Below are 13,423 nucleotides of genomic sequence, written 5' to 3'. Positions count from 1 at the left end.
TATATGAGATACTTTCATGGTCCTTTTTCCAGGCTTTTGCTAAGACATGTAAAAAAATTAATAAACAGAAATCTCAATTAAATAGAGTCAGGAGACCAGAAGGGGGCGCTCTCATGCCCTGTGAGCATAGCAGAGCCCAAGAGGAAGAAGACAGGCTCTTCTTTCCTGGCAACGACTCAGCCAATGAAAAGCCATGGACTCTTTGTTTACTACAGCCCTCCCAGCCTCCTTTCCTCTTTATAAAAGTGTTCTCCTTCCTTTGCCCTGCAGGGACTTGCACATGGCTGCCATGGTTGCAGACCCCAGATTGCAATTCTCTGCTGACCCTGAAAAAACCCATCTTTGCTGGAGAAATACCTGGCAGTCTATTCATTCCAGGTCAACAGACAGTAGGAAATATAGCAGAAAAGCGAAGGCAAAAGAAGCTAAAGAGAAACACAGTGAGGTCAGGTAACAGAAAACTATCCACCAACCAGCTGGTGGTCATACTGATTTTGTACACTAACTCCACGTCTGGGCTGGTGACCAAACCTTTGCCTTCACATGACCTGACATTTGATAATTTTCCATTTTTTCCCCATTGTCAGTGGAATGTAAATTCCAATGGAGTAAGCCAGTTGTCTGGCTGGTTAACCTCTGTATTTTCAGAGTTTAGAAGAAGACCTAGTACTTAATATACACTTAACAAAGGTATGCTGAATGAATGAAAGAAGAAAGGAAAGAATGCATTCCTTCTCTGCAACACTAAAACAAACCCTTTTAAAGTGTGAAATTCTTCAATAGTTTTTAGAGTTTTAAATCTAATTTTAGTGCCTTTTCATTACTATCTAATTCTAGTGCCTTTTCATCACTGTAAAAATAGATCTTGTACCCATTAGCAGTCATCCCCATTTCCCCTCCCCCTAGCCCCAGGTAACCACTAATCTTCTTGGGTCTCTATGGATTTGCCGGTTTTGGACATTTCATATGAATGGAATCATATAATATGTGGTCCTTGTGGTCCTTCACTTAGCATAATGTTTTCAAGGTTCATCTATTGTGTATCATTTATCATTCAATCCTTTTCCTTGCTAAATAATATGTCATTGTACAGATACACCACATTTTGTCTACCCATTCATCAGTTAACGGGCATTTAGGTTGTTTCTACTTGTCGTCTTTTATGAATAGTAATGCTATGAACATTCATGTACAAGTTTTTGCGTGGACAAATGTATTCATTTCTCTTTAGTATACACCTAGGCATGAGATTGCTGGGTCCTATGGTAACTCCATGTTTAATACCATAAGGAATTGCCAACCTGTTATCCAAAGGAGCTGCACTATTTTACAGTCCTACCAGAAATTTATGAGGATTCCAATTTCTATACATCCTTGCCAACACTTTTTACTACCTTTTTAATTTTAGCCATATTAGTTTCCTGTGTCTGCAGTAACAAATTACCACAAACTGGGTGGCTTAAAACAATAGAAACTTATCCTCTCACAGTTCTGGAGGCCAGAGTCTGAAACCAAGGTGCTGGCAGGGCCACACTCTCCCTGAAGGCTGTAAGGCACAAGGCATTCCTTGCCTCTTCCAGCTTCTGGTGGCTGTTGGCATTCCTTGGCTTGAGGCCACATCACTCCACTCTTTGCCTCTTTCTTCACATTACCTTCCCCTCTGTTTGTCTGGCAGCCGCATCACTACAATCTCTGCCTCTGCCTTCACGTGCCATTCTCTTTGTTCCTCTATGTCTTCACATGGCTGTCGTCTTAGGAGGGCACCAATCACATTTGATCAGGAGCCCAACCTACTCCAGGATGACCTCATCTTAACTAATTACCTCCGTAAAGATCCTATTTCCAAATAAGGTCACATTCTGAAGCCTGGGGTCAGGACCTCAATGTATGTTTTCTGGGGGATAATTCAATCCATAACAGTAACCTATCTTGTCACCTATCCCAGCATCCTTGGGCACACAACCCTTTGCAATAGTTAATCCTTTTCCTAAACCTAGTCCTTACAGCTGGGTTCTTGTTCCCAGGCTTCCCTGCTGTTTGTTCTTCCGCTAGACGTGCTACCTACGAGCCATTACGGATAGTCCACGTGGAATTCCAGATTCGTCTAGTCACAACTGAGACCTTCCCAGGTAAACTGCCTCGCCATATCCTGGGCAGTTTAGTTTTACTCTGCACATGGTTGGGCCCACTGTGATGCTGCCTGGCCCCAATATCTGCTGCTACTAGGTAGTGTTACTTTCCTCAAAAGCACTGGGAGTTCAATGCATGGAAACTCACATTTTTGGCAGGCAGTATCTCTCACTCCTTTTGCCATCCTGGCCACTGTTGTGATGCTATCCTCAGCTCCCCAAGGCAGAATTTCTTGGTCTTTCCCTGTGCTTTCTCAGTTAATTTACATGCCTCTGACTGGAGCGCTGACACTGCATAGCATATAGTAATCATTTGGGGGCCTGTCTTCTCCCTTAGACCGTGACCATGAGCATGTTGTACGCATTTTATCTGCATCTTTGTCTTCTAATCATCAACAAAGTGCCCGGCTCATGCATGTGTCCAGAATATGTTACTGAAGGAATGGACAAATGCTTAGAATATTGCCCACCAGCACCCTTCCAGGATAAGGGTTAGTCTTGACTCCAAAGGGATATTGCAAAAAACCTGTAGCCCACACCCAGGTCTACCTTGAAACATCCTGGATAACTCGTGAATAAGCAAAGCCTTGAGGTACCCCAGTAACCAAGCAAGCTCTCCAGAAGAAACATGGCTGCAGTGCTCCTTTCACAAGAGGCAAATCATGCACAATATCCAACATGTGGAGAGAAGGATTATAGTAAGAGATAGTGGATGTTGCTAGTGTAATTTAAGCATACTGGTGTATTTGTGTGTGTGTGTATGGGAAATGTATGGGCATAAGGAGAGTATGGATAAGCTCCCACTGCCTTCTAATGAGGGCAAAAAAAATGAGTCTAAAAGCTTCTATCCAGCCATAATGCTCTTTAGTGTCTGTGCTCCTTCACTGACTCCTGATGATAAAATATATTTGTCACAGTTAAGGTTAACCAATAGAATCCAGAGCTTCCAAAGCAGCCAAGAAAAAAAAAAAAAAAAAAGGGGATAGAGAACTTTATCAATCTAACAGAAAACAGAAAAAGATGGGGAGAAAGCAAAGAGTTTATGTGATAAAATATAAAGAAATGAACAGGAAAGATGTAAACCAGCTAAATGAAAACAGCTGCCTCCAGGGAAGGGCTCGAAATAAAAACTCTATGGTATCGTTAACAGTCAAAAATAAGAAAATATTATACAGTGTTCTTCAGCCTGCTTTTCTAACTTACCTTTTGGTATTTTTATTGTGATTGTATTGTAACTATAAATTAAAACTAATATATATTAAAAGCTATCCCACTTATGTGCTCCCTTAGCACACTACGGTTTTCCATCAAAGCACTCACCACACTTTATTACCATTGTTCTGTTACTTGCCTTCACATGTGCACTCTAATCCCTTAGGGCAGGAACCATTTCTATGGAGCTCACCAGTGGACCCTCAGTTCCTAACAGGATGCTTCCTATTAGATAATATGTGTAGTAATATGTGTTAATTGTCTCCAATGCTAGCCTAATGCCTAACTGGGGTTAAGTTGCTGGTAACTGAATCAATACATGAGTGTATGAAAGAATGGGATTCCTAGCATTGTTAGGGTTTCACTCATCCCAAGGATTTCTTGAAGAGACAGATGTCTTGCATGGCTTACATTCTTCAAGGGCCCAAGCTACTCTTTTGTTACTTTTCTCTGAGCACAACTAGAAAGTAGGGGTCTATTTGTGTTGGTGGCATTCTTTCACTCCTCACTCCACAACTTGTGCTTTGGTTTTGCACAGCAATTATCACTCAAGTTACCTGTCTGCTTTAATGCAATTTCCAAAAACCACCTCACATCAGGAAAGCTACGTAGGCACTTGGAGCAGATTCCTTCTCTCATCTCAACCCTTCCAGGCACCACCTCCCTTCTCTTCTCCCCAAGCGTCTGCTCACCTCTGCCACAAAGCACTTCAATACAAATTTGTAAAATGGCCATTATCCATCATCAAGGGACTTATAAACCACATGGAAACACCTGAATTGAAGCCTAAAGCCATTCACTCCAGGGAGTCTTGCTCCTCTCATAATTCAAAAAGATTCATGCACCCCAGTGTTCACAGCAGCACTATTTACAATAGTCAAGACATGGAAGAAACCTAAATGTCCACTGACAGAGGAATGGATAAAGAAGATGTAGTACATGTATACAATGGAATATTACTCAGCCATAAAAAAGAATGAAATAATGCCATTTGCAGCAACATGGATGGACCTAGAGATTATCATACTAAGTGAAGTAAATCAGACAGAGACAAATACCATATGATACCACTTATATGTGGAATCTAAAAAAGTGATACAAATGAACTTATTGACAAAACAGAAACAGACTCACAGACTTTGAAAAGAAACTTATGGTTACCAAAGGGGAACCCTAGGGGAGAGGGATAAATTAGGAGTCTGGGATTAATGTATACACACTACTACATGTAAAATAGATAATCAACAAGCACCTACTGTATAGCACGGGGAACTCTACTCAATATTCTGTAATAACCTATATGGGAAAAGAATCTGAAAAAGAATGGAATATGTATATGTGTAACTGAATCACTTTGCTGTACACCTGAAACTAATACAACACTGTAAATCAACTATACCCCAATATAAAATAAAAATTAAACTTAAAAAAAGTTTCCAGTTATTTGGTAGTGCAAATAAGATCCAGATCCGGCAGAGTAAGCCTCAACTTCCTTTGAGTTCTGACAGCACTTTGCAATCATTTGTGTACTTCTGTCCTCAACCGTCTCCCATCTCCAAACCCTTGGACTTTAAAGTATTTTAAGGAAGGGCTTGTATCTTATTCTGAATCTCTGATGTCAGCCCAAAGACAAACACCGTAGACGTTAAGTATTAGTAGAAATAAATGAAATGGACAGCGACTTGTTTCCCCAGCTTTAAATCTAAATAGACGTGCACCCCTAAGCAAGTCATTTCACCTCGCTGGGACTCAGTTTCCCCATCTGGGTCTCCAAGTGCTCCTCAAACTCTGACAATCTCCAGTCTAAAACGCTGTGGAGATCTTGCCACAAACCCGGTGTTCCCAGCAAGCTACCTGTATTGATTGAAAGACCGGGGAAAAGCAAGGCGGAAATAAGTCCTGAACTGTTTTCTTGCCCCAAAGGGCAAGCGCCGCTGGGAACCACTCACCGTCCCTAAACCAGGGCGTCACGTAGCTCAGGACGTAGGTAGAGTCCACGATGTTCCTGACATGGTCCCGGAAGGCGTGCAGACTCTGCCGCTGCTCGGCGGTCATGCCTGCGGCTCCGCTCCCCGCGAGGTCCTCGCCTCGCCTGCGCTCCGCTCCCTGCGCTCAGCTCCCAAGAAAGCCCCGCGAGCCGGGAGGGATTGTCCAAGAAAAGCACCCAGCACCGAGAGGCGCAGCTGCATGGAAACCAGGACTGCCAACGAAAAATCGAAACTGCAATCAGGTGGGGGAGGCGGGGGCCGCCCAGTCTCCGCTCGCGCAGGTCCCCTGCGCGGTTTCGTTTCCTCTCTGGCTGCCGGGCCCGCCCACCCGCGGGCGCACGCTGATCCAGAGGGACCCAAGAGGACCCCTGCGAATTGCTTTCTGATGTTCATTTTATTCATCTTACTTTCTATTTTGCGTTTACAGCGGTAAAATTTAGTTAAAATAAAATGCACAGATTTTAATTTACAATTCTGAGTTTTAGAAAATGTATGCGGGTGTAACCACCTTCCCCAGGTTGTGTGGGTCCTGTGGCCAAGTGTCTTAACTTTACAGGGAACTGTCACCTGTCTTCCAAAATGGCCGTCCCATGGTCCCTTCCCTCCTGGAGTGTGAGACAGCTCCAGGTGATGCACCTCCTGGAAATACACGCGTCGGTCAGTTTTTTTGTTCGCTTGCTTGGTTTGGTTTGGTTTTTTGCCAGGTGTGAAATGGTGCATTATTGTCAAATATATGTACTCCAGATATCTTCTCCCAGTCTGTGACTTATCATTTCATTTTCTTCAAGGTGTCTTTTCAATACAAATCTATTTTGGTGCAATCTAATTTATAGGGTTTTAAAATTTTTTGTTTACTGCCTTTTGTGTCCTCTTTAGTAAATCTTTGCCTACTCCAAGGTCATAAATATATTCTGTGTTTTCTTTAAGAGTCTTTGTGCTTTTAGCTTTTACGTTTAGGTTATGACCATCTCAAATTAATTTTGTTGTGGTGTGAGGCAGAGGTCAAGGTTTCATTTTATTCCTGTACTTCCAATTGTTCCACAGTTTCATTTGTTGAAAACTCTTCCTTCTTCCATTGAATGGCCTCTGGCACCTTTGGCAAAAAAAAAACAGTTGACTGTATGTGTGCAGGTCTATTTCTAACTCTATTCTGATCCACTTATCTAGTTGCTGATACTGCTTTATTCTTCTTTGAAAAGATTATATTGACTATTCTGGGATTTTGACTATATTGGGATTTTGATCGGAATTACATTGAACCTACAGATGAACTTGAGAAGTGACATTTTTAACAACGTCAAGCCTTCGAACCCATGAACGTACATTTTCATTTATTTAGGTCTTTAATTTCCCTCAGCAATATTTTATAGTTTTAAGAGTACAGATCTTCTACATATCTGTTAAATTTATTCTTAACTATTTTATGTTCTTTGATGCTACTGTAAATAGAATTGTTTTTAAAGTTTCATTTTCAAATTGTTTGTTGCTAGTATATAGAATTCACTAATTCACTTATTAGTTCTAGTGATTATTCTATAGATTTCTTAAAAATCTCTAGGTAAACAATCATGTCATTTTTGAATACATGGTTTTTACTTCTTTTCCAATGCTTATGCCTTTTATTTTGTTTCCTTTCCTTATGGCACCTCCTATGGCTTCCAACAGAAAGTTGAATAAAACTGGTGAGAATTGACACCCTTATTACTTGTCTCAGCAGGGAAACAATGTTTCACTTTAATTACAAAGTTTGTAACAGAGAAGAACAAACCTGACTCAATACTGAATCTATTCCTTTAGCTCTAACCTTTGTGCTCTGTTGCCTGTGCTTAGTCATGCTGGCTCTGCACCAAGGGCTCCTCAAACTCAAAAGAATATTGCCTCCAGCCTGAAATATACAGGATAGCCCATTCTCAAGGCTCTGACCTTTAAAGGTATAACACTTTTCCATTCATATAGAGATTAAAAGTTGCAGAACAGAGAATAACATTTGTCTTGTTGGAGGTTTATAGGAACATGTGACCAGACCTACCTTGACAGCTGCAAGAAGGAAGGATTCCTGCACCAAGAAGTCTGCAGCAACCAGCCACACCCCCTCCCATTTTAGTATAAAAGAAGCCTGAATTCTGACTCAGGCAAGATGGTTCTTTGGTACACTAGTCCGCCATCTTCACAGTCCACTGGCTTTCCGAATAAAGTCGCTATTCCTTGCCCCAACATCTCATCTCTTGATTTATTGGCCTGTCGTTCGGTAAGCAGTACAAGCTTGGACTTGGTAAACAAGTTGGCTGTTGTTTTTTCGTAGATGCCCTTTATCAGATTAATGTTTTCTTGTATTCCTAGTTTGCTCAGAGTTTTTATCGTGAATCGGTGTTGAATTTCTCAAATGTTTTTTTCTGTCTATTGAGGTGATCATATATTCTGTTAACATACTAAACATTGATATTTATTTATTTATTTATTTTGGCTGTGTTGGGTCTTTGTTGCTATGTGCCGGCTTTCTTTCTAGTTGTGGCGAGCGGGGGCTACTCTTTGTGGTGGTGCGTGGGCTTCTCATTGCGGTGGCCTCTCTTGTTGTGGAGCACGGGCTCTAGGCATGCGGGCTTCAGGAGTTGTGGCACGTGGGCTCAGTAGTTGTGGCTCGCAGGCTCTAGAGCACAGCCTCAGTAGTTGTGACGCACTGGCTTAGTTGCTCCACGGCATATGGTTTCTTCCCGTAGCAGGGCTCGAACCCGTGTCCCCTGCATTGGCAGGTGGATTCTTAACCACTGTGCTACCAGGGAAGCCCCACTGATTGATTTTTGAATATTAAACCAACCTAGAACTCTTGGGATAAATCCCATCTGGTCCTGATGTAGCACCCTTTTTAAAATTATTCTTTTCTCCTACTTCCTTTGGGTTTAATTTGTTCTTCTTTTACTAGCTTGTTAAGGTAGAAGTTTAGATCACTAATTTTATACATCTTTCTTTCCTAATATAAGCATTTAAGGTTATAAATTTCCCTTTTCTCATCTAAGTTCTAACATCCCATCAGTTTTGATACATTGTATTTTCAATGTCATTCCATTTGAAATAGTTTCTAATATCCCTGTGATTTCTTCTTTAACCTATGAGTTAATTAGAAGTGTGCTGTTTATTTTTCAAATATTGGGAATTTCCTAAACAGCTTGATGTTATTGACTTCTGATTTTAAACTGTTGTGATCCAAAAGCATACATTGTAAGATTTCAGTCTTTTGAAACTGAAACTTGCCTTATGGCCCAGCATATAATGACTATCTTGATATATCAAGTATCTTCTAGATACACTTAAGAAGAATGTGTATTCTGCAGTTCTTGAGTATAATGTTTGATAAATTTCAATTATGTCAGGTTGGTTTATTAGTGTGGTTCTAGTCTTCTATACCCTTACTAATTTTGTCTACTTGTTATATCAAGTAGTGAGAGGGGGTGTTAAAATCTCCAACTATGATTATTGATTTGTCCATGTGTCCCTTTTATTCTATCAGTTTTTCCTTCATAAATTTTGTAGCTCTGTTATTAGATTCATACACATTTAGGATTGTTGTTTTCCTGATAAATTATGTCTTTATCATTATGAAATGTCTTTTTGATACTTGTTACATCAAAGTCTACGTCATGTGTTATTACAAAACCTATAACAGCTTTCTTATGCTTACTGTTTGCATGGTATATCTTTTTCCATCCTATTGCTTTCAACCTCTCTGTTAATATTTAAAGTGCACCTCTAGTATATAGCTTATAATTAGGTGTTCCTTTTTTATCCAGTCTGACAATCTCTGCCTGTTAATTGGAGCATTAAATCTATTTCCATTTAATTATTATATGGGTTTAAAACTGCAATTTTGCTGTTCGTTGCATCTGATTTTGTCCCTCTGCTCTATTCCTCTGGGATAATAAAATATATATTTTACTTTTATCTTTCTTAGCTATAAATTCTTTGTTTTCTTTTAGCTTTCTCTTCCTCCCCCCACCCATATATGTGTACACATAGTGGTTGCTCTGTTGTTCACAACATGCATCTTTATATCAGTCTACTTTTTTTTTTTAATTTTTTTTTATAAATTTATTTATTTATTTTATTTTTGCGTTGAGTCTTCGTTGCTGCACGCGGGCTTTCTCTAGTTGCGGCGAGTGGGGGCTACTCTTGGTTGCAGTGCACGGGCTTCTCATTGCAGTGGCTTCTCTTGGTGCGGAGCACGGGCTCTAAGCATGCGGGTTTCAGTAGTTGTGGCTTGCGGGCTCTAGAGTGCAGGTTCAGTAGTTGCGGCGCACGGGCTTAGTTGCTCCATGGCATGTGGGATCTTCCCGGTAATTCCATCCACCCCAGCCCATCATTTGTGCTATTGTCCTTTTACTCTTCTATATATTATAAACCACATAATACAATGTTATAAGCTTTATTGTAAAAAGTCAGTTGTCTTTTAAATAAAATAAGAAAATGAGAGTCTTTTCTATTTTCCTGTGCTTTTTACCATTTCCGATGCTATTCATTCCCATTTGTAGATACTGGTTTCTTTCCATCTGATGTCACTTCCCTTCTGGCTCCTCCAATATGTTGTTTAGGCTTCCAGTGAATTTTTCATTTCAAGTATTATTTTGAAAAGTTCTAAGAGTTCTACTGGTTTTTTCTACTTTCAATTTCTCAGCTGAGAAACTCTGTGTTCATTATAGCTATCTTCTCTTTAAGTTCATGTATATATTTCTAATAGTGTCTTTAAAGTCTTTGTCTGCTAATTCCATCATGTGGATTATCTCACAGCATGTTTTTTTTTAATTTTTTAAAAATTAATTATTAATTTATTTTTGGCTGTGTTGAGTCTTCATTTCTGTGCGAGGGCTTTCTCTAGTTGTGGTGAGCAGGGGCCACTCTTCATCGCAGTGCGTGGGCCTCTCACTGTCGCGGCCTCTCTTGTTGCGGAGCACAAGCTCCAGACGCGCAGGCTCAGTAGTTGTGGCTCACGGGCCTAGTTGCTCCGTGGCATGTGGGATCTTCCCAGACCAGGGCTCGAACCTGTGTCCCCTGCATTGGCAGGCAGATTCTCAACCACTGCACCACCAGGGAAGCCCCTCACAGCATGTTTCTGTAACTGTTTTTTCTCTTGCCTATGGATTCCTTCACATCTCTAATAATTTTTATTTTACACTGGACATTACAGATATGCTGTAGAATTTCTGAATTCTATTATTTTCTCTGGAGAATGTTGCTTTTTGTTCTAGCATGCTAACTTATCAGCTATTCATTTTGAAATTACAGAGGCCTTGTTTCACACATTGGGGTGGGTTTCACACATCTGTTAAAGTTTTGCCTTTAATGAAAGATGACTCCCTTATTCAGGGGTATAGTCTTTTCTGCTAAGGCAGGGCCCTGAGGGGTTTCAAGTGAAAAGCGCTACATGTTTCCACTGCCTTTCCAAGTTGGTGGGACCCAGACTCCAAATTCTGCCTTCCCTTCCCAGCTGAGATATCTGTTGAGCTTTTCCAGCCTTCCAGCTATTGCTTACCTGGGCCCCTTGGATTCTCCCCTGCATGTATACATCTCAAGGACAGCTAAGGATTTGAGTGAAGGTTATATACGAATTCTAGGGGTCCCCCTTTGTGTTTCCTTTCTTTCAGAATTTTCCCCCTCAGTATCGTCACTTTGGCAGCCCCAGGGTTCATCTCCTAATTCAATGCCTGTGATTTTCTGCTTGTCTGCAAACCTCCATGTGGACTTGGAGGGAACCCTTAGAAGAAAAGCCAAATAAATGCAGTTCTCATGCAGTACAGCTCCTGTCTTTCAGTAGTCTAATTCCCTCTAGTTTTTGCTTTTTGATTTTTTTTTCAGTGCCTTCAAGTACTTGTTCTTTATATTTCGTCCATTTTTATCACTGTTATACAAGCTATTCTGCCACTAGTTGGGTTTAGATTTTTAACTGAGAAAAAGAAATCAGATCCAAAATTCCTTAAAAAAAAAAAAAAAAAAAACACGCTTCCTTTTATGCTACCAGTAGGAAACAACAGAGCTTTGAATAACAGTGGATTTATTAAACATCAACAATTATAGTGTAGAATCTCAAAGAACTGAAGTCCCAGAGATAGAGTCATGTGATAGATTTGTACGTAAAATCTGACCAAGGTTGGGGAAGAAGGGAAGTATCACAGAATGGTGAGAAGAAAGGATTCAGCAGACTCTCTACCTCACCTGGGCATTACTTCATCCAATGCATTTACAGAGTATCTACTGTATGTCATGCATTTACAGAGTATCTACTGTATGTCAGGTATTGTGAAAAGAACTGGGTATCTGGAGATATGTGAAAAACAGTCTCCCTCAGAAGCTTAGAGTCTGATTGGAGGAGGGAGCAGACAATAAAGATGTAAAAGTGTAAACAATTAAGAAATTGCCAAATGTGAAGTAATACAAAGAAAGCAAGTAGAGTCATGAGATGGAAAATAATGGACATTGGAAAAAACTATTTTAATACAATGGTAAGAGAATATTTTTCTGAGTAGGTCACATTTCAGCTGAATCTTTAAGAATGAGAAGGAATCAACTATTCAAAAAAAGCCAGGACGGGGGATTCCATGCAGGGGGACAGAAACAGAAATAGGTCAAAAAGAAAAAGTGAAAGACACTTGTAGCTGGAACTTCAAGAACAAGGGGTTAAGTGGTAGGCAGTGCTGCTGAAGAGGTAAACGGGGCCTTGTAATACAAGGAATGAAGTGCACTGGGAACACCTTGCAGGGTTTTAAGCAAAAAATAACATAGTCTCATCACATTTTTTGAAAGAACTCTCTGGCTCCTACACAGAACGAGTAGTTCGGTTGGGAGGTGACACAAGTAGGAGATGATGAGGGCTTAGATAAGGACAGTGGCAGTGGGAGTAGAAGAAGAGATATATTTTAGTGATAGGATTGCGTGAACGGCAGCAGAAAAGAAGAGGAAAAAGAATCAAGGCTACAGTCCAGGTATCTGGTTTGAATCACTGTGAAAATGGTAGCACCATGACTAAAGTGGAGAAGTTAAGTTTAGAGCTTATGACATTCTAGTGTGGGAGTCGGATAAGAAAGTATTGGTAGATGTCAGATAGTAGTAAGGGCAATGAGGAGAAATAAAGCAGGATAAGGGAATAAAGAGTAACGGGGGCTGCTTATCCTACATGAGTTGATCAGGGAAGACACAAACGAAGTGAGGGCATGCCAACTGGGTGAAGAGCATTCCACTCAAAAAAAACAGAAGGTGCCAAGGCGGGAAGGCAGTAGTGAACTGGGTCCGCAAAAGAAAAGGAGGTGCGCAGCGTTGCGGGGTGGAATGGGTTGGGGAGAGGGAAGACAGAGGTGGCCAAGTCCGTTCATGTAAAGCCTGACAGACTTATCAAGATAAGGACAACGGTTTTGATCCTAAATATGCTGGGGTACCACTGCAGGATTCTGAGAGGGAGAACAGAAAATAAACTGCAAGGGGGAAGGGGGAAGCAGTGACCTGGTAAGAAGCTACAGCACTAGTCCCAGTGCGAGACATGGCATATCGGACTAGGATCAAAGCAGTGGAAGTGGTGAAGTTGCTGGATATATAACCTTAAAATCCCACACAATTTGCTGTTGAACTGGATGAAGGATATGCGAGAGAGGAGTCAAGGAGAGCTCCCATTTGTTTAACCTGAGGCGCTGCGCGAATGGTGGCGCCAACTATTAACAGGGACGCTGGAAGAGAGGCAAGCTTGGAGGAGGAAATCAAGAACATGCTCGCTTGCTTGCTGATGAGAACTATCCACAGGCGGTGCTTCTCAAACATGAATGCGCACACGAATGACCCACAGGTCTTGTTAAAGTGCAGGTTTTGATCCAGCAGACCTGAGACTCTGCATTCCTACCAAGCTCTCAGGTGATGCTGACGTTGCTGGTCCACAGACCTCACTCTGAGTAGCAAAGTCACTGAGAAACAAGAGATAAAGGAGGAAGCAGGATAACTGAGACATCAAAATTGTGATTAAAGTGAAGGTAAGTGAAATCCAGAGCACACAGGGAGGATTAGCCTCCATCAGTGGTTCTCAAGCTGCTTTGCAGGGCAGCAGCATCAGAATCACCCGGAAAC

General features: G+C 41.1%; 1 protein-coding gene across 1 annotated transcript in view; it reads right to left on the bottom strand.

Annotated features, from left to right (window-relative positions):
• Window positions 1–5,559, bottom strand: part of DDX58 (DExD/H-box helicase 58) — a 40,423-nt gene extending 34,864 nt beyond the window's left edge. The window contains 1 exon segment of the mRNA XM_036854395.1: window positions 5,291–5,559. Within this exon segment, the coding sequence (XP_036710290.1) occupies window positions 5,291–5,396 (106 nt within the window). The 5' untranslated portion in view covers window positions 5,397–5,559.
• Between the last annotated feature and the right edge of the window lie 7,864 nt (window positions 5,560–13,423).

The sequence above is a fragment of the Balaenoptera musculus genome, chromosome 6 (genome assembly GCF_009873245.2).
Source record: "Balaenoptera musculus isolate JJ_BM4_2016_0621 chromosome 6, mBalMus1.pri.v3, whole genome shotgun sequence".
NCBI classification, from domain to species: domain Eukaryota; kingdom Metazoa; phylum Chordata; class Mammalia; order Artiodactyla; family Balaenopteridae; genus Balaenoptera; species Balaenoptera musculus.
The sequence above is the reverse complement of the archived record's forward strand: the minus strand, read 5'-3'. Positions and strand labels throughout refer to the sequence as shown.